The sequence below is a fragment of the Palaemon carinicauda genome, chromosome 24, assembly GCF_036898095.1.
Source record: "Palaemon carinicauda isolate YSFRI2023 chromosome 24, ASM3689809v2, whole genome shotgun sequence".
In the NCBI taxonomy this organism is placed as follows: domain Eukaryota; kingdom Metazoa; phylum Arthropoda; class Malacostraca; order Decapoda; family Palaemonidae; genus Palaemon; species Palaemon carinicauda.
Window position 1 is genome coordinate 107,106,043 of NC_090748.1, and position 20,793 is coordinate 107,126,835.

The 20,793-nt window shown below is 37.4% G+C and overlaps 1 protein-coding gene across 5 annotated transcripts in view; it reads left to right on the forward strand.

Moving 5' to 3' along the window:
• LOC137618252 (patched domain-containing protein 3-like) overlaps positions 1–20,793 on the forward strand; it is a 51,966-nt gene that overhangs the window by 1,249 nt on the left and 29,924 nt on the right. For 3 of the 5 annotated variants that reach the window (XR_011039759.1, XM_068348411.1, XM_068348413.1), the window contains exons 2-3: positions 1,347–4,024; positions 4,373–4,649. Coding sequence is in view for 4 of the 5 variants with exons in the window: in XM_068348411.1 (XP_068204512.1) it covers positions 1,385–4,024; positions 4,373–4,649 (2,917 nt within the window). In the remaining variant the exon portion in view is untranslated. Of the gene's footprint in view, positions 1–1,346; positions 4,025–4,372; positions 6,693–10,767; positions 10,903–20,793 lie in introns of those variants that run through there. The other 2 variants (XM_068348412.1, XM_068348410.1) reach the window with 2 other exon arrangements.

Genomic DNA, 20,793 nt, shown 5'->3' on the forward strand with positions numbered 1-20,793 from the left:
TACATTTTGACCCGCTTAGAGACCAAGAGGCCAACAGGTCATGAAAAAATTTTGACCTGCATAGACCAAGAGGCCTACAGGTCTAAATTTTGACCTGTTGAGAGACCAAAAAGCCTACAGGTCATGAATAAATTTTTGACCTGCCTAGAGGCCTACAGGTCATGAATAAATTTTGACCTGCTTAGAGGCCTACAGGTCATGAATAAATATTGACCTGCTTAGAGAATGAGAGGCCTACGGGTCATGAATAAATTTTGACCTGCTTAGAGGCCTACAGGTCATGAATAAATTAGATTTACTTACATTTCCAAAAGGAAGACTTATGGCAATTTAAAGCCTCCCAAAGCTGCATATCAATGCCATTTTCTATGCGTGGTTGACCTGTGTTTATTAATATTACGTAAAAATATTTTGTATATAACCTACCCCTATTTATGACATTTCTTTATAAATTTACATTTTCGATCGTCTAAGTAAATAATTATTTGCAGATTTTACATTTTTTAAGATGCTATTTCTCTTAAGGGTTTTTATAATCCAAACTTGGTCTGCATAATAAAAAAAAAAAGTATCTATTGGAGGCCGGGTCATTAATGATATAGATTGCTATGTGACATTGGACTAAACTTCAAAATCAGGTTCGTAAACAAACCCAACTACATGTCTTCTTTCTTCCTAAGCTAGGTTTACAAGGAAATTTTAATTTTATTTATATTCCCTTACATAAATTCAGGGCATGATTGATTGATTTTGATTCCCCGGCATCCTGACATCAAAAGTCATTGACGCTGATTCACGACATAGATTAGGTTAGGTAGGACTTTGTATCTTATTACTGTACTTCCATTGTTATTAATTGCAATTTTCAATTCTATCCCAGTGCATAAAATTGTTGCAATTGAAGAATTTAGTGTATTTACCAATGTTTTTCCTAGTGTTTATTACTTTTTACTCTGCTTAAGCACACTCCCATTGAACTGATCAAAAATGCCATTTTAGTATTCTGACAACCCCAGTCATCCTCTTGGCTCTTTGCAATTGTACCGAAATTAATAGTTTTTTATTTCCATAGCAAAATTTATATGTATCCCACTACTTACCGATTAGCCTCTTAATTGTATTTTGCATGCCATCAATACAAGAACCTTATACTGTATCAGTATACTTTTTGAAGTATCATGATTCCCTGAAAGGGAGAAAGTTATGAAAAATATGCATGATAGTTTTGTCAGAGTAATTGTACAGTACTGTATCTTGTAGGTATCATTACTTTATGAATGCATTTTTACAAATTGTTTTATTACTTTGTGTCCTCCCTGTATTTACACATTTTTATTTCTTTACAGGGATCTTGTGGTATGCTTCACTTCTCGTGCTCGACAGAATGGCAGCAGCTAAGACAAAATCTCGTAATATATTAGGAAGGATAAGCTATGGCATCGTCACTAGTTTGGAAAATGCATTTCATACGTATGGCTCGGCCATATCTAAGAGGCCGTTTGCCTTCATTGTTGCCTGTTTGGCATTGACTGGGCTGTGTTCAATAGGCCTGATTAACTTTACGGTAGAAGAGCGTCCATTCAAGCTATGGATCCCACAGAATTCAGATTTTATGACAGTGATGGCATGGCAGAAAGAAAACTTCCCTGCAGAGTACAGGTTGCACGTTGCCATTTATGAGGCAGATAACGTTCTGGACAAAAGCGTCATTTTGGAGATGTTGCGGATCCACGAGGCGGTTGCCAACGCCTCGACTCCGGCCGCTTCTTGGAGCGATGTATGCGCCAAGATGCCTACGATAACGAACTCCTATTTTAGTCGAAGAAGAAGGAGCGTTTCGCAAGAAATTGCCTCAGGGTTTTACTCCGAGCCAGTAGCGGTGCCTAGAGCAAAGCGACAAAATGAGGATACAGACTGGAGTACCGTGTTGGATAGAGACACGTATTGTGGCTTTTATGAGAAAATTGATCAGGAATGTATGGAACATAGTATTTTAGAACTTTGGGGTTATGATAGGACCTACATTGAAAATCTTACCCCTGAAGAAATCATAGATGATGTTACCAACGAAGAAAAAAGTGCGGTCTTTGGTTTTCCAACCAATTTCACCGAGTTTTTGGGGGATATTGTTCGTGATGAAAAAGGAAGAATTATAAAAGCTGGTGCTTCAAGGCAGATATGGATAACGCACATAAATCTTACAGCTATTGATTCCGGTGAGTTTGTTGATGACACTGGAACAGGAATGGAGGTAGATAAAGTCAGCTTTGATTGGGAAAAGGAGCTCATTGATGCAGTTTTGGACGAAAAAGATAGGCCTGAGGGTATAAATCTTTACCTGATGGCATCTTCTAGTTTTGGAATGATAAGTCAAGCAACTATTATGGGTGATGTTCAGTACCTTGCATTTGGTTTCGGCATCATGTTCATGTACGTCCAAGTTATGCTTGGAAAGTTTAACCTGGTTGAGCAACGGCCGGTACTGTCGCTGATGGGTTTATCATGTGTTGGAATGTCCATATTCACTTCTTATGGAATATGTTCTGCATTTGGAGTACCGTTTGGTCCCGTGAATAATATTTTACCCTTCTTGCTGCTTGGGCTTGGCATTGACGACATGTTTGTGATCATGCAAGCCTGGAATAATCTCGATCCATCGGAGAAAAAGGAAAAACTTGGCGAACGTATTGGACTTTCACTTAAACATGCTGGCGTGTCTATCACCGTCACTTCGGTCACAGATTTTGCAGCCTTTGCTATAGGTAGTGGCACAGTTCTGCCAGCCTTGCGATCCTTCTGTCTTTATGCTGCGGTAGGAATCGCAGCAGTTTATGCATTCCAGGCGACGTTCTTTGTTGCTTGGTTTGCTCTTGACCAGCAACGTTTAGAGGATAAACGACACGGTTTTCTATGGTTCTGGAAACCCAAGAATTGGACTCCCAACCAATGCAGCCAAAAGGATATTTGTCAGACGTTTTTCCATGATGTTTATGCAAAATACCTCTTTAAATTGCCCTCAAAAATCAGTGTAATCCTCATAACAATAGGAATTTTAGCAGTCTCAGGATGGGGCCTGAGCAACTTAAGACAAGAATTTAATCCAATTTGGTTTTTGCCACAAAGTTCTTACCTGTTCAAGTTTTTCATGAAACAGGAGCACTATTACCCTACTGTTGGAGAAATGGGGACCATATATTTTGGAAAGATGAATTACTTCGAGGAGATGCCCAAGTTGGAGGAGCTCATCACTCGAATGGAAGCAAGCGATACCATCAGCGAAGTTGACAGCTGGTTCACAAAATACAAGGAATACTGGGAAAAACAAGGTTTTCAGGTACCTGAAGCCGATGAGAATGAAGAAGAATTCCTGGATAAACTGAGCATATTCCTGCACTCTCCGAGTGGGTCAAAGCATCGCATCAGAAACTTCAGGTTTGACGGGATTATGAATTGTACCGACCCTGCTCCTCCCATCTTGGCCTCCAGCATAGAATACAGACATCACCTATTTTCCAACGCGAAAGAGCAGATCCATGCGATGGATAGCCTCAAAGCTCTTATAAAAGAAATTGGATTTGACGGGGAAGTCAACGCATGGGCAAGAATATACAGTGGATGGGAAACTGATAAGATCATTGAAAAAGAATTGTATACAAATATGGGTCTGGCCATGATGGTTGTGTTTCTTGTGACGCTCGTACTCATCGCAAATTTCTACATGAGTTTGATGGTGCTGCTGTGCGTCATCATGACTCTAATCGATGTGGGAGCACTGATGCATTGGTGGGGTCTTACCATAGACACTGTGTCCTGTATAGACCTTGTTCTCGCGATTGGTTTGTGCGTAGATTATGCTGCTCACGTTGGTCATACGTTCATGAAGAAAGAAGGGTCTAGGGATGAACGTGCGAGACTGACAGTTGCAACAATTGGTCCTGCTGTACTCAATGGAGGAGTCAGCACTTTCCTCGCCTTCATTTTCCTGGCTAATTCGGATTCCCATGTCTTCATCACATTCTTCAAGGTAAGTACAGCATAGTTTTGCATTTGTAGATGTAAAATTTTCAGTAGAAAATTGATTGATTTTATAAATAACTTGAAAATAGGTACACTATTATTGTTTAAGATATGTAATATTTGTAATTTTTGAGAAAATTTATAGATATGATTTATACATGACTGACAGCTGACAAGTAACAACATTATGAACTTGAGTTAGGGTTTATTGTAATGGTTGTGTAGTATAGTTATTCATAGTTCAACTACACAAAAGAATAAACAGCCTTTAGAGTATATATTAAAGGTAATCTTAATTTTATAAATTTTGTAGAAAATTTGGCTATTCTTTTTATTCTATATTTTTCTTTTGCAGATTTTCTTTGGCGTAGTAATTTACGGCTTGTTCCACGGTCTCGTTTTCCTACCAGTGATCCTTTCAATGTGTGGTCCAGCATCCTATTTAAGTATTGTTGATTCTTCCAATGGGGGAAGAGGTGAAATACATCACAGTACTCAGGATCCAATTTCCGATGTTGAAGGGAAAGCTGCTCTCAGAAACTCGGAAGAGAAAGGGGTTCCAACCGAGCCAACGGAAACAGACAGTCTGACCCCAGTTAAAAACAGCGAGGCAAATGGCTGTGTGGAAAATGGTAAGGATAGAAGTAACGGGGTAGCGTTGAATAATGTTAGCGAAGGATCCGAGATGGTGACGGTTTTGTTAGATCCCATAAGTGAAAGAAGTAATGAGAATACAAAGTTGTAGTGATAGAATCTTATTACTTTATTGGTTGCTAGTAGTTTTTATACGGTTGCTTGTAATCTCATTTTCTGTCTGTACATAGTTATTCTCTTGTTTTATTATTAATTTGTGTTACTTAATTGAAATTTTGTTTGCCAAAGAATTTTTTAACCCTAAAACATTTTATCTGAATTGAAGGTCTTTTCTGAATAGTTGACTTACAGTATTGTATTTGCGCGTGCTTTACTTCGATGTTCGCGGATACCAAGGAAGTTTTATTTATTTATTTAATTAGGTGGAAATACATTACTCGATTAGGTTTTTAAGTATTTCTGTGAAGGACAGACTGAGTTTCAATTGAAAATTGAAAAGAAGTAGATTTCTCTGTCAATTTTATTGTACTTAATATATACTGAAAATTTCAAGTTTCGCACCAGGAAGTACTTATCTTCTGTTACATGGTCTTGTAGAAATCCAAAATTCTAGAAAATCTTCTCATCTGGAGTATATTTTTCACAAGAACTTATATGCTTCCAAGAATCTCTTTATTTCCTGCCATTTCTCAATGGGGACATTTTTAAGAATTGCCATATTTTTGTAGGGTTTCATTTTGAAACTCTCTCTCTCTCTCTCTCTCTCTCTCTCTCTCTCTCTCTCTCTCTCTCTCTCTCTCTCTCTCTCTCTCTCTCTCATTTAGTGAGTTGTATGAATGTTAGTACATAGTGCAGTATTGTTAGATGTAGTTTTAGCCATAAACTCTTGAGGAACATTGACTTATTTCAGCTTCTGGAACTTACGTATATTTTCAAACAAAAATTTTAACCCTTGTAAACAAATGTCATTTTTATTGACTGATGCCCTCTTTTGGTGCTACAAAATAAGATATTGAAAGATATTTGCCAGGTGTTGCAAAATTGCCGAATGTATTAGTTTTTTTGGTAACTTTTGAGCAACGTGGTTTCAGTACCTAACGTAAAATTCTGAGTAATTAACTCAGATTAACTGGAACTCTTTTACAGACTTTGCACTTCTTGTAACAGCATTGTGTAATATATTGCCTATTACTTTATGATACAAAAGTTTATTTCATCATATGGCAGAATGAAAGATAACCTTTGACAGTTATGTGCCACAGTCATTAGCATTAGTCACTAATAGCTGTATTAAATCGGAGCAGTTATATGCTACAGTCATTAGCATTCGCTACTAATAATGGTATCAAAACAGAAATTGGATATGTCCTCTTTCCAACTGTAAGAGTAACTATTCTGTCAGGGAAAGTAGTGTTCTATCCTACATTGTTTTTACCACATTGATAAGGTTTGCAAAGTAATGTAGGAGTTTCATTGGGTACTGAAGGTCTTGTTAGGATTGAGTTTACTGTATTTGTACGTCTTACAAGATTTATTAAGTTACTTCTAATCCAATTACCTTTGGTGGGGCTGCAGTGAATGACGCTGCATCTTTGGCTCGTTGAGTCTTTTAGATGTACAATTATTTTGTTGTGTTAGGAACTGTTTGGTGCTATTGATGTTTGCTAGATGTAAGTAGCCTCTGTTAAATTGGAATTGCTAATGTGCATCATTTCTTTATATTTTAGAAATACAGGTAGAGAAATTTTAGTCTTGTCATAGTTCTTTGAATTTGATTTTGTAAGAGTATGATTTATGTAACTAGTCATGTACTTAGTAAAGGAGATTCAACATGCAGTTGATGGTATTCCATCTGTAAACTATTTGACTGAATATGTACAAAACATTTTTGTGTATTGCAATCACTGTATTGAGTAATTTTTGGTGCTATAGTAGGTGTGCACACGTGTGATTGTCTAGTTTTTTATCGGAAGTAGTTTGTTTTTATACGTAGAATTCTGACTTGTAGTTTTTTATTTAGTTGAGAAGTGTTTTCTGTACTGTATTTTGAATTGAATACCAATTAAAAATTATTTCTTATATTTTTGGTTTTTGCATGAACTTTACCAAACATCAAACCTGAGATACTTTTTGAGTTTTTATAGATTCATTGTTGTGGAAGTTTGATAAGTAGAGATTATTTTCATATCTTTAGAAATTTTTTCAGTGTTAAGAAATATTAGAAACGTCTTCTATTTACAGTTGTTTTTTATTGTTGAAACACATCATTCATAAATATCCTAGACTTTTACCTAGTGTCTCCCCAGACCCGAGTCCATTTTTCTGTCGAAAAGAGGATAGTCCACATATTCCTATATCCCCAGACTCAAAAGCCTTTTGTCTGTCAAAGAGATGATAGTCCACATATTCCTGTCTCCAGATTCAAAAGCTTTTTGTCTGTCAGAAAATATAGTCCCCATATTCCTATGTCTAAAGACTCAAAAACCTTTTGTCAATCAGAGAGATGATTGTCCACATATTCCTGTCTCCTGACTCAAAAGCCTTTAGTCTGTCAGAGAGAGTATAGTCCACGTATTACTGTGTCTCCAGACTCAAAAGCCTTTTGTCTGTCAGAGAGAGGATGGTCCATATATTCCTGTCTAAAGACTCGAGAACCTTTTGTCTGTCAAAGAGAAGATAGTCCACATATTTCTATATCCCCAGACTCAAAAGCCATTTGTCTGTCAGAGAGAGGATAGTCCACATATTCCTATGTCTAAAGACTCAAAAGCCATTTGTCTGTCAGAGAGAGGATAGTCCACATATCCCCATGTCTAAAGACTCAAAAACCTTTTGTCTGTCAGAGAGAGGATAGTCCACATACGAGGGGGAACCAAAAGTAACCGGAATTGAGTCATAGAATTTTATTCAGCTATTGTTACATGTTTATAGTCTTATCACCTTCAAAGTACTCTCCATTTGAAGCAATGCACCGGTCCAGATGTGTTTTCCACTGTTAAAAGCAGCTCTGGAACTCTTGTGAAGTTATTTTTTTAATGACTCCGTCGTTTTCTTCTTAACCTCTTTGACGTCTGCAAAACGTTTTCCTTTGAGGACTTTCTTCATTTGGGGGAACAAAAAAAAGGCACAGGGAGCAAGATCGGGTGAATAGGGAGGGTGGGTAAGTAGGGTCATGCCATTCTTGGTCAGAAACTGTCTCACACTCAAGGCGGTGTGTGCTGGTGCATTGTCGTAATGAAGCTACCACCCTCCACTTTGCCACAGCGCACACCGCTTGAGTGTGAGACAGTTTCTGACCAAGAATGGCATGACCCTACTTACCCACCCTCCCTATTCACCCGATCTTGTTCCCTGTGCCTTTTTTTTTGTTCCTCCGAATGAAGAAAGTCCTCAAAGGAAAAAGTTTTGCAGACGTCGAAGAGGTTAAGAAGAAAACAATGGAGTCATTAAAAAAAATAACTTCACAAGAGTTCTAGAACTGCTTTCAACAGTGGAAAACAGATCTGGACCGGTGCATTGCTTCAAATGGGGAGTACTTTGAAGGTGATAAGACTATAAACATGTAACAATAGCTGAATAAAGTTCTATGACACAATTCCGGTTACTTTTGGGTCCCCCCTCGTATTTCTGTCTACTGTAAAGACTCAAAAACCTTTTGTGTGTCAGAGAGAGAGGATAGTCCATATATTCCTATGTCCCATGACTCAAAAGCCTTTTGTCTGTCAGAGAGGATAGTCCGCATACAGTATTCCCATGTCCCCAGACTCAAAAGCCTTTTGTCTGTCAAAGATGTTACGAAATGACGTAGGATTTTTTCGCCTCTTATAAAAAAATACTCAGGATACGAAAGGAAATTTTTGTGGTTGGGTTAGATATATTGAATGATTCAATTTTATTTGGCTCAATTTCATTCTATTTGATTATACCAAAAAAAATCATGTAATGAAACCCACTCTGGAACAAATTAATTTTGTATCCTGAGGTATTATTGTATTGTATATGAATAAACTAGGTTTGTGTTATAACTTTAATCATAACCCCAGTAATCATAATTAGCCTTAATCACAATTTTAATGAAGGTCAACGTTCCAAGACCCTTTTGTTGTTTATAAGCGTCCCGAGAAGTGAAATTAACTCTTGGTGACTCTAGACTCAGATATCAAATCTTTAATATCTAAGTTATTTAAAGGAGTGAATAATTGTAGAGTATGATGGTGTATTTATACAGTAAATTCTTTGTATAGTTTAAAATGTGAAATGACCATTCTTATCAAACATATTTGTAAGCTCAGGAAACTTATATATGACATGAATTGAATGGTTGAGACAAAGTTATGAAGAGTTGAAAGCTACTCTTAACATCTTCCCCTAAGATCAAACATGTCTTGCTATAAGATAGAATTGAGCTAAAGTAGGCTGGCACCTGCTTTCAGAGTTTAACCCTTTTACCCCTAGGCTATTTGGAACTTTCCAACCCTTAACCCCCCGGGGGTTATTTTTTTTCAAGCACATTTTGCAGTATATATTTTTTTTAAATTGCTCTAACAGCCTTAATTTTTGTCATAGAGTGGTCAGGTTGGTCTCATTCTCTTGGAAAATGCCTGAAGTTTCTCAAAAAATTATAAAAAATATGCAAAAAAAATGTAAATAGCAGTTTTTTGCAAGGACGTACCGGTACGTCAATGGGGGTAAATGGATGAGTTTTGTGAAACGTACCAGTACGTCCTTTTGGGGTAAAAGGGTTAATATACAGTATATCTTTACTTAAGTTTTAAGAAAATACATGGGATTAATAATCTTGCCTCTCTTGCTCTTGCCTTTTCATCCCAGACTGCTACTCGGTATGCGGTGTGCTTTATGATACAGTACTCTCAAGGTGACTTTTTTTAAGCTTTTCATATTGGTATGCTTCAATCAGAACATAATGGTGTTTCTCTGTGCTTGCTCCTGTTAAGTTATGGAGGAGAAAAACTAGGAGTAGTTGCTTTTAAGTTCCAAAGTTCATCACATGGATGGACCTCGTTGGGAAAGCAGAATGCAGTAATCTATCGCCATGTTGTGGTTCATGTTTCATGCCCGCAGTACGTCACAAATCTTTTGTCTTAGAGTCGTCTTTATATGGCGAATTTCTGCGGGCAGGTAGGTTTTTTATTTTTTTCAGGTCTTGATTACTATTTTGTTGAAAATAGTAATTTTTTGGCCAAGAAATTAATGAAGTAGATTAAAGTAATAGAAAAAAGATACATATTTTCGATTTGGTAGCAAGGTATGCAGTTATAGTTTATTTGGAAGGAGAAAATGCTGTAAGTGACAGTAAATCACACATGTATTTGGAAAAAAAAAAACAAAGCGTGGGTAAAGTAACCCAACTTGACAAGATTATTTCGTGCAAGGCTTGCCATCGGTCTGTAGAGGAGACACGACCAATCAGAGCACACACTAATCTGTATCTGTCTACTGATTGTATGCCAGGTCATAAGATAACTCCAGCATACTGCAGCATTCGTTTGTCCAGTTTACTTGCGCACATGTATGTGACATCGCTCTGCATACAATATATTTCTGCTTTGTGGTTTTTTTTTATTTTTGTCTAAAATTGTTAATTGGTTTCAAGCCCTATGATGCCACCCCAAAGTTCTTCATCTAAGGCAGAATTCTGGCAATGAACCCAAGCATCACTGCATTACTATAGTATAAGAGAGAAGATGAAATTCCTCGACATGCTCAAGGGAGGGAGAAACTATCCGGATGTAAGCTGACATTACGGCATCAACAAATTTACTGTTCACTACATCAACAAGGACGATGGCAAATGTCACTTTTAACAGCAAAAATGGTGGTAACTTCCCGCAATAAGGCCGTCATAAGGATGGAGTTTACACTAGCCCTTTAGATAAGTGACTATGGGAACAATACGGCACTGCCAGGCAGTTCTACGGTATCGCCAACTAAATGATGACAGCTAAGACTGATAGGATAAATTTCGGAGGCTATGAGGCATTAGTAAAAGTGATATATCTGCATTTAAGAATAGTCATGTGTTATTTCCAGTTTCCCTAATGTCCTCAAGTAATTAGTATAAGACTGCAGAATTGACCACATTGTGATAGTGTAAGCATACTTTAATCATAATACTATTGCTTTTTTTCTTCACAGCCAGCCTCCTTGGAAACCAAGTAGCATGTATGCATGTTTCTAGTTTATGAGGTGTTTTTAAACTATTTCCCTCCTTATCTTCAAAATCAAAATAGATATAATCTAAGTGCATGTTTTGCCGTTGAAGTTTGAAAACTTTGATAACACCCTTGACTCATCTTGATCTCATACCCTCTTGATTTTACCTTGAAGGATCCACTTAACAAAAGAGCTTAACCTTATAGTTTTTAGTGTCAGAGTTATTGAAGTTTTAATGTACAGCGTATGTATAGCATTCTAAAATCCCTTATCCTTTATAAGGATGATACAGGTAGTGTATAACATTGTTATGGGTAAGGACTGGACGTTATACGGGTGGAAAGTGGAATGAGATTCGTGAAATTACTCACCTTGAACTAGTGCGTTTATACTGGAGACCTAAATTGTATTCATCAGTTTATCTTATAGATGATAATTTGAGATGCCACCATTTAATTCAAGCTCAGTATTTGGAATTTGCAGCAATTGGAAACTATAATTTACATGAGCACCATCTTATTGGTTTATGTTTTTTAACTTGCTAACTTTGTTGGGATTGACAATATACATATTTAATTCCTTCAGATTGCTATGTAATTGCCATGAGTATTCTAGTATCGTTTAAGATTGAAGGGAAATTACAGTAAACTGTAATATCACTAATGTTTGTGCCTGGGATGAAAGATCTTTGTATCTTTCATGGTGAAAGGAGTTAGGAAGTGTAGTTTTAAAATTCTTGGCTGTATTAACATGGCAATCATTTTTAGGCTATTCTTGTTAGTAAAGAAAGGGAATTTTTTAATAGGTAGTTAGAAACGAATGCAAGTCGCTTGGGAATTTTGCGATCTTACGCAGGTTTTCTATTTTACCAGGAAACTTGTGGCTCTGATTTTTAATGAAGTTAAGATTGTCTGTTCTGCTTATGTTGGTATTATGATTCCCTAAAATTTTATGGTATAGTTTTTAGATAATTAATGGTTTTTGATATGCTATTGCTTATTATCTTAGGATTCTCCTCGCTGATAGCCACTACAGTACTTTAAAGATTTTTTGGTGTCCAGTCGTAATATGGATAAGGTGTGTTTCTACTAAGGCAAGGGCTAAGGAAAATAGTTAGGCTCTTTGATACCTCTTTGATATCGAAGCTTCACTTGTTAGCTTTTTTAAGGCCTGAGCTTTCTTAATTTGCTTATGAAGTTTCATTGTATGAGCTTAATAATAGAGATTGAGTTCTAGTTCACAAAGCTTTTTCAGGGTAAGAATATTTTTGTAGGCAGACATGTGAAATAATCTATTTATATATAGTAATATACATATATAGTTGTCCCTATGTATACAGTTGTGTTGTACTTTTTGATGACCAGCAGTTGTAAGAGAAAGTACAGTATCTTATACCAAATTTCATCACATATAAGATGGGGTAGTGATCTTTGTGATCGTAACCCATCCACTCGATCAGCCGTTATTAATGGCTTTATGCTCTGATACAGTTGAATATCATTTATTGCATTGTGCGTCACACAACAATCTTGAAATAGATCTGCCATATATAAACTATGGAGAGAGGATCATGTCAGCCTGTTTAACATAAAAGCATTCACTGCGAGTTTTGAGCTTTTGATGTTCCATCGATTCAACTGCCAAACTAGGACAATCATTCCATAATCTGGTCACAGCTGGAATAAAACTTCTTGGATACTGTGTACTGTAATGTTGAGCCTTATGATGGAGATGGAATGACTTTAAGAATAAATTGCACACCTAGTACTATGTATAGTAGAGAATGGTACAGTGTTGTAAGATTTAAATGCAAAGGATGGTCAGAATGATGAAAAATCATATGCAACATGCCTTGTATATGAAGGGTCAACTTTTTCATTTCATTGAACTAGTGATTACATGGTAAAATTATCTATTAAACTCCTCTGGTATTAAAAGGAGAATGAGATTATTTCATATGTTACTTGTATATATCCTCAAAAGCCTTATTAGCCTCTTAATATACACTGCCAGTTTTCTATCGCTATAATGTCAGATATTTTTTCAAATTTCATACGCTGGTCTCTTTTGAGATTGATTGCAGCAGGAACTCTTTTGTTCTATATTTTATCTTGCTCTCATTTCATCAACCATTAAAGTTATTTGCTTTTTAATGAAGCAGTTTGTTTTTCTTTTGGCATTTTAATTAATCATTGAACTGGGTGTTGCTTGCCAATTATACCTCTCATTGTAGATTAGTAAAGCAGTTTATATTGCTAGCTCAAGACATTGTTAACTGTTATGGTAGAGTGGTTGGTAGTTCGTACTCTTGATAATTTTGAGTACATCCGACAACCATAGGTTTTTAGAATTTAGAGAATTGCCAGATGATGAGCAAGTTCTTGTCTTTTTATACCTGTCGATGTCAGTGTATGCACTTACGGCTTGTAGTTGTTGCTTACTGTATGAGGCTACCATAATAAGTGTTCAGTCGAACCTTTCCATTCATGGGTATTAGGTACCAGACATGCCAGCAATGCTTGAAAAACAAATGATTGATGACACTCCCAATACCCTTACAGTATATCCATATATAACAGGAAATATATGTATCTTAGCCTTTAGAGAAAAGACTAAAGATACACACCAACTGTTAAAAAAGATAATCACAATTATTTAACACCAAATAGAGGACAAAATGATTATTGCACAATGGTTATTTCACGTATACTGTACTATTAGTACTGTTTGCTGTGTTGTGTTTGTTCATGGGGTAACTTGATTCTTTTATCAATCTTTTCAGTTAAGATTGTTTTCAATTACGTAATTGATTGCACCTTAACTGAAAAGTCAGGTGCATTGAGTTATACAAGACCAAAGACACATACTGCAGCATACTGCTTTTATATACAGTAAGTGAAATTTCAAACTTATATGCAATATTTTAATGTTTCTTTTTTTTTTTTTTTTTCTTTTTTTTTTTTGTCTTCTCTATGAAGGTGCGCTTCAATACTTAACATTATATAATTGTGATACACATAGATAATGCTTTATAGAATTCAAGAGCTTTCCTACAAATAATCCAATTCGTTAATATCCGTGAATTGTAGTGTCTGACTGTATCTACATTAAGGTGTTTTTGCCTTTTAATTTTGAAAGTTAAACAACCAGTATACCCTCATTGGGAGCCATAAGTCAAGAGCCAGTTTAGTGAAATGTCTTTGACAAACGCTATACGAAACAGGAAGCAAACCTTAGTACTACCCAGTCTCTGTTGTGCTTGCGTGCTTGGTCCAGTAAGCCTAGACTTTCAAAACCATTCCTATTTCGTTCTTAGATAAGGTAATAATGTTCCTAACCCCTAATCTATTTTTCAATTTTTACAATTTTTTTCATGCATGTTGCCTTCAATACTTCATCGTTGCCCTATTTCATATCTTGCATGATTGCATTCTAATGTTGCTGCTGTAATCTGCCACCAATCTTAATTCTTGAGGTGATAGACCAAAATTTTTTTCATCCTACACTGTTGTAAGGCTTTTTCTTATATGGAGGACACAGTGTCAGTTATATTTTTATTTCTTTTATTTTGTGTTTAAACGACCAGTAATAAGATATTAAGGTAAAACTGAAGAAAAGAACAATTGCAGATGCTGCACGAGACAGATTACTCTAAATGAAAAATCATATGGCATTAACATTGGTTATACAGTATGATGATGTCTTGTGGAATCAAGATTTTTGTGTTTTGGGTTAGTTCTGTAGTTAGGTCATAGTACTGTATGCAAGCTTTGCTAGTAATTGATGATAATTTGGAAGTCACTGCTGCCTTTTGCGATTTAGAAGCTGTCATAAAGCGTCTTGTCAATATATAGTATAGCATACTGCTCTGAGCTATGCATCTATTACTTTTTCCTGCTCTAATTACATATTTCTTATGCCTTTTTGCTTTTACCTCTCTAATTGCATATTTCATCAGCAAGAAATTTCACCTGCCTTCTTGCTGTTTGTAATTACTGGAAATATTATAGAGAAGTTTTGATGAAGAAATAGCATCGATGTCCTCCATGAGAATTCACTTAATGATGATACAGAAGTGCCAAACCTTTGAGTTCATATAGATGTGCTATGTGCCAAATTAGGGTCAGTTTGTTAAATCATATTTTGTCCAAGAGAGCTTCTCGGTAGGCTTAGTCTTTTTTATTAGTTGTCTTATTATTACAATAATAAAATGTCATAAAATAAAGGTTTACTCTGCTTCTTGCTGCTATTCCATTAGTTGCCAACTTCTTGCTTTTCTGTAGGGAAAATAAGGAGTTTTCTGACCACCACTTTATGGGTACAGATCATCATGTTAAAATTTTATTTGTGACTATTTGGGACACTTTTCAAGAGGATCAGAGAAAAGATTGTCCGTTTGAAGAAGAGCAGAGCATTTCCTGAACTAGATTCTCAAATAAGATCTTTTGGATATTAATCTGTGGTCTTGCATTCTGCTAAATCATGAAGATGTTTCACTGTGCACATCTTATTTAGGAAACTATCAGGTTCTTGCATGCAGCATTAACAGCCTCAGTTATATTTATCTTCCCATTCGTACAAGGAATTCTAGGTCAAATTTACCGAGTAATTGAAGTGAACCACCAAAAGTATTTCCTTGTAGGTCTATATTAAAGCTTGCCTAATAGTTTTCTATGATCTTTCAAGTTGTTCAAGTAGAATTAGTTCAATGAAGGTTATCCACATTGTCTCGGTCCTCCTCTTAAACCATTGAAGAAGGTTTATCTATTCTAGTGCTTTGTTCAAAATTCCTAGTTAAAGCAGCAGTCCTTGTGTCCTGAGATAACTTCCGTATATAGAACCCTTAAAACAGATATCAAGTCTGCTGGGTGAGTTAAGTCTGTTTTCATTACGAGTAATCTGCCATATATATCTTGTCCAACCTTTCTAGTTGAATAAATTCCTTTGTAAAATAGCCCTGTGATAAAAAGGCCCTACTGATATGGAGTGTGTTCAAACAGATTTTATGTCAAGAAAACTTGCAGTAATGAAGGTGTTCTCCATTATACAGTATAGGAGTTAGTTAAAAGGCCACAACAATACATTGGGGATCAGTTCATTAATCCTGCTTTTTGAAGACATAAAAAAACCTATACCAGCATATCTTGACCTTTCCCTATCTCTTCTTCATTGAACTTGGTTCTTAGTTCATTGACCCTATCTTTCTGCATTTATTGCATGATTTGCTACTTTTTATCCAATACAATAATTAGCAAACCTACAATATATGTTGTATTGTTTGCTCCCATATAGAAGAGATGGAGGATAGTAAAGTTGCAGTAGGCTATCCAAGAATCAATTTCCAAAATGGAATGCACAGCCAAAACATTTGAACATGCCTGTACGTACTTTCTTTCACTCTTATTATAAATTTACTATTCTGACTTACTGGCTTTATTGCATTCTTATAAACTGAAATGTAAAAACCTGTCCTTTTTGTTTACTATAGGGAGTGAAAGTTCCAAATTTGCCATTTAATTTTTCATAGCTAATAAATTTTAGGTAATCGAATTCTTTTCTTTGAACAAAATGCATTTTTGTATGATTATAAAAGCTCTCATCTGTAAATGACTCTTGCAAGTTAATTTGAGTGGTTTTCTTCCTATTAAAAGCACACTGCATGATAATTAAAGCTCTCATCTATAGCGTCTGTAAATGACAGCTGCAAGTTGAATTTGAGTGGTTTACCTCCTGTTAAAACGTAGCCTTCAGATTCCCGTTTTTGTCTGTATCAGACAATTTCTTTGCCATCTCATTTCTGTATACCCATTTCTGTCATTGGTGGCGTACGTTAGCTTGGAAGGCGATTCATTTGTAGGAATAAGTGAATGTTACAATATTTGAAGCTGGCAGCTTGAGTAGTGCGAGATCATTCACTTGAGTTACCGTTTTGTCTGAATATTTACTGTCAGGACATGCAACTGAGACCGTCCCATGTATTGTTTCTTTGTGCATGATTGTGCAGTTGTGTTGATAAACTAATAGCATTTTTAGTGTTATTTTGTATCTGATGTAGATGACTGCTATTTTTCATAAAACTTCCTTAAAAGATATATTTCAGGCTAATATGTTGCTAAGATTAGTCCTGGCTCTTTTATTTCAAATGTCATCAGACTTCTTTGGGTGGTTTAGAAAGTTCCCAATGAAATATGTTTTAAGTAATAAATGTGAGAACACAGTTTTAGTCTCTTTTATTGTCAGAAGTAAACTATTATGGCAGTGACAAGCCATCAACATGACATTAAAAAGACAATATTTGTTCTTTAGTATCTTTTTCCTCTTGGCATTAAATTCTTTATCTATTATCCCTTTTACCCCCAGGCTATTTGGAAATTTCCAACCCTTAATCCCCAGGGGGTTATTTTTTTCCCAGCACATTTTGCAATATATATTTTTAAATTGCTCTAACAGCCTTAATTTTTGTCATAGAGAGGTCAGGTTGGTCTCATTCTCTTGGAAAATGCCTGAATTTTCTCAAAAAATTATCAAAAATATGAAAAAAAAAAACATTTTCATAGCATTTTTTTGCAAGGACGTACCGGTACGTCCATGGTGGTAAAGGGATGGCTTTTGTGAAACGTGCCAGTACGTCCTTTTGGGGGTAAAAGGGTTATTATAAAATAGTTTGAAATTGCTAAATACCATTTTAGATCTTCAAAACATTTTCCCAAAGGATTCCTTCTGAAATAAGAGGCAAAGATTGAAGCAAGGTAAACTTGAAGTAGTCAGACAGGAACATAAAAATCAAATGGAACATCAAGGTAAAACAAAAGAGAAAAATAAGGTGTTTGCAGCCAGCTCTAATCTACGTGCTTAAGTTCACCACATCTATTAGAGAGATCACACCATCTTTCACCTATACGTGGTGTCGTGGCAGCGCTACTGTGCATCATCAACACAGACCATAACTCTAATTTGAGATGAGGAGATAGGTAAGAGAGATAGGATTTTCTTGAAAGGAATCCAGATGTATATTATGTACAGCAGTGACATATAGATGTGAAATCAATCTTCTTATTTTGTTAATGCTAGTGCCTTCATTAGTATTGGATCAAGAAACTTAAGTACCTACTGTGTTGTAAGTTAGGCCAGTACCTATATACTGTATCTTCCGATGACATTTCCAATGAAGATTCAGAAACAACAAGAGTAATAAATGCAGAAGAGTAAGCATGAAATTACTTCACAAATATAAAAGCATACAGTAATTCCTTTCCATATCACAGTTCACTTATCTCGCCCTCTGTACATTGAGGATTGTTTAATTTTCAATATTTAACTTAGCCGGTGATTATAATAGCTGTAACTCTGTTGCTCGACAGAAAAACTCTACGGAAAAATTCGCCAGCGATCGCTACACAGGTAGGGGGTGTATTCAACAGCGCCATCTGTCGTTCAGATACCCAGTACTCATTGTAAACAAAGAACTCAATTTTCTCTCTGTCGAGCTATCGACAAGACGCTCTTATTCGCCGTTGCTAAACTGGAGTTTTTTCACAACTAATTGGTGAAGTACTTTATTCTAGTTTTGAGGTTTTGCTATGCAGGTGTTTTATCTTCATCTTAAATCTTGAACTCGTTTTGGATAGATTTAATTATGGTGACAAAGAGAGTATGGACTTTCTTTCACTTTTAAATGGCCGACCCTTCCCTTAGACGGAAGTGTGTTTAGGCTTTTAGTAATTCTTATCACGTTATAGATTTTCCTCTATATATTTTATATCTCTCCGCCTTTATTAGGCCTCTTCGATTAACTTTCCATTTATTATAAACATATAAAAATAAATTTTAATGTTTTGTTTATATAGACCTTTCCTGAGAGTAGGCGGTCCTAACTGGAAACCGAAGTTAATCAACGTTGAGCCCTTTATATCGTAATTAGCTTTAAAAGAGCTAAGGATTTAAAACTTTTTAAATGTAATTTTTCAATATTAATCTTACCCGATGATCATGTAGCTGTCAACTCCGTTGCCCGACAGAAATCTAAGGTCGGGATACGCCAGCGATCGCTATACAGGTGGGGGTGTACACAACAGCGCCATCTGTGAGCAGGTACTCAAGTACTTCTTGTCAACAAGAACTCAATTTTTCCTCTGTCGTGCCACCGGCAAGACCTACTTGGATATGCTGTTGATTCTGGAGTTGTTTTTCACGATTTTGGGTGATGTATTCGCTCTAGATTTTAGCCTTCGCTATTCAGGAAGCTTTATCATTAGCTTAGCAAGCTTTTTGTTTTAATTTGGATTAATTGTTAATGAACTTTGCTAGATTTTGGAATTCCCCCTTGACTATTTCTACAATTCAAGATGTCTGACCAGTCTCAAGTCCCTAAGTACAGGCAGTGTAGTGTTAGGGCTTGCACTAGGCGTCTTCCGAAGGCCTCCATAGAAACTCACACCGTTTGTTCCAATTGTAGGGGTAAATCCTGTCAATTGGAAGATCGATGTGAGGAATGCGCTGGGCTTTCGGAATTCGATTTTAACGAATTCCTTAAAAATGCACGTAGGCTAGAGAAGGATAGGATCAGGAGGAGTTCTTCTCGCTCTTTTGATTTTTCCTCTCCCCATGCCCCTCAACCTATTCCTTCCCCTGTAGTGGTGACTCCCGACCCTGCTACTAGTGCTCAGCCCTCCATGGCGGATATGATGCGTGCCATTCAGGCTCTTGGTGACAGAGTGGAGTCATTGGCTAATGACCGTAATCAGCTTTTGGCAGATGTCAAAGAGCTGAAAGCGCAAAGTGCAGTGGGAAGTGTTGTTAGTGCAAGTGAAGTGAAAAGTGTCAGTGTCAGTGTTGCGCATGAGGGTACATCTGTTCGTGCCAGTCGTCCTCCCAGTCCGGGACCTCTTGCAAGCTCCCAAGCCCAGGGGAGAAGCAATGTCGAAGGACCAAAGGGTTCGGCAGGCCTTGATCAGCGTACGGATGTACCCTCAGTGGTTGTGGACGTATCTGTCAGAGATCGTCCCATCCACAAACAGACGAATGAGCCCTATCATTCCTCGTCTGTGGAAGAAGTTTCAAGGAAGAAAGGATGGACCAAGGTCTCACGACCTCTCAAGCGTAAGGTCCCTTCCGAGCGAGTCCAACGGCCCAGGTGTAGCCACTGGGTCAGTTCGGACTCGCCGCAGTCTTCCGAAGACTGCACACCTCCCAAGAGAGGTAGAGTGGTTCCACAACAGGCTACTACTCCGTCTGTTGCCGCACCAACCACGGTAGACCCTAAGTGGTCCATGCTGCAGACTATGCAGTCTCAGCTTGCTGCGTTCATGCAAGAGTATCATGCTGAGAAGGTTGACACTGCACCTGTTAACCTACAACCTGCCACGGTTGTGCGCTCAGCAGATACTGCGGCTGCCTGCTCCCACACTCCACCTGTGAGAGCTCCACCACCGATGCGCAGTCCACCCTGCCAGACGCATGTTCATGCTGCACCATCCGTTGACATGCGTGAGCTACCGCATCAGCAGTGGGAAGGTGCTGTAGAGCTGCCGTGTTTTGACACTATGCGGCATGCTCCGCAACCCATGCGGCATGCTCCGCATCCCATACGGCATGCTCCGCTACCCACGGCAGTCCCTCCCACGCACCAGCACTCTGCTTTTGTTGTTGCCAGCTCGCAGACTGACCAGCAGCAGCATGATGTTGGATCCGCAGCAGCTACGCATGCACCCGTGCTGCCGGATTCAGCCGTTCAGCTTTCTGCTCCACCTTTGCCACTTCCTACTCAGCTTTCGGATGATGGAGTATCGGATGACGAAGCTGCACATTTGGATGAACCGCACTCCGACTTAGAAGGGCCCAAGTCTACGCCTCCCTCCTTAGACTTTCGTAAAGTCCTTGCCTTGTTCAGGGACTTGTATCCGGAACAGATTGTGTCTGCAACCCCTCGCTCTCCTCCCTCCGAGTTTGCTCTGGGCATGCAGTCTGCTGCTCCTGCCTTCACCAAGCTTGTCCTCGCACGCTCATCCA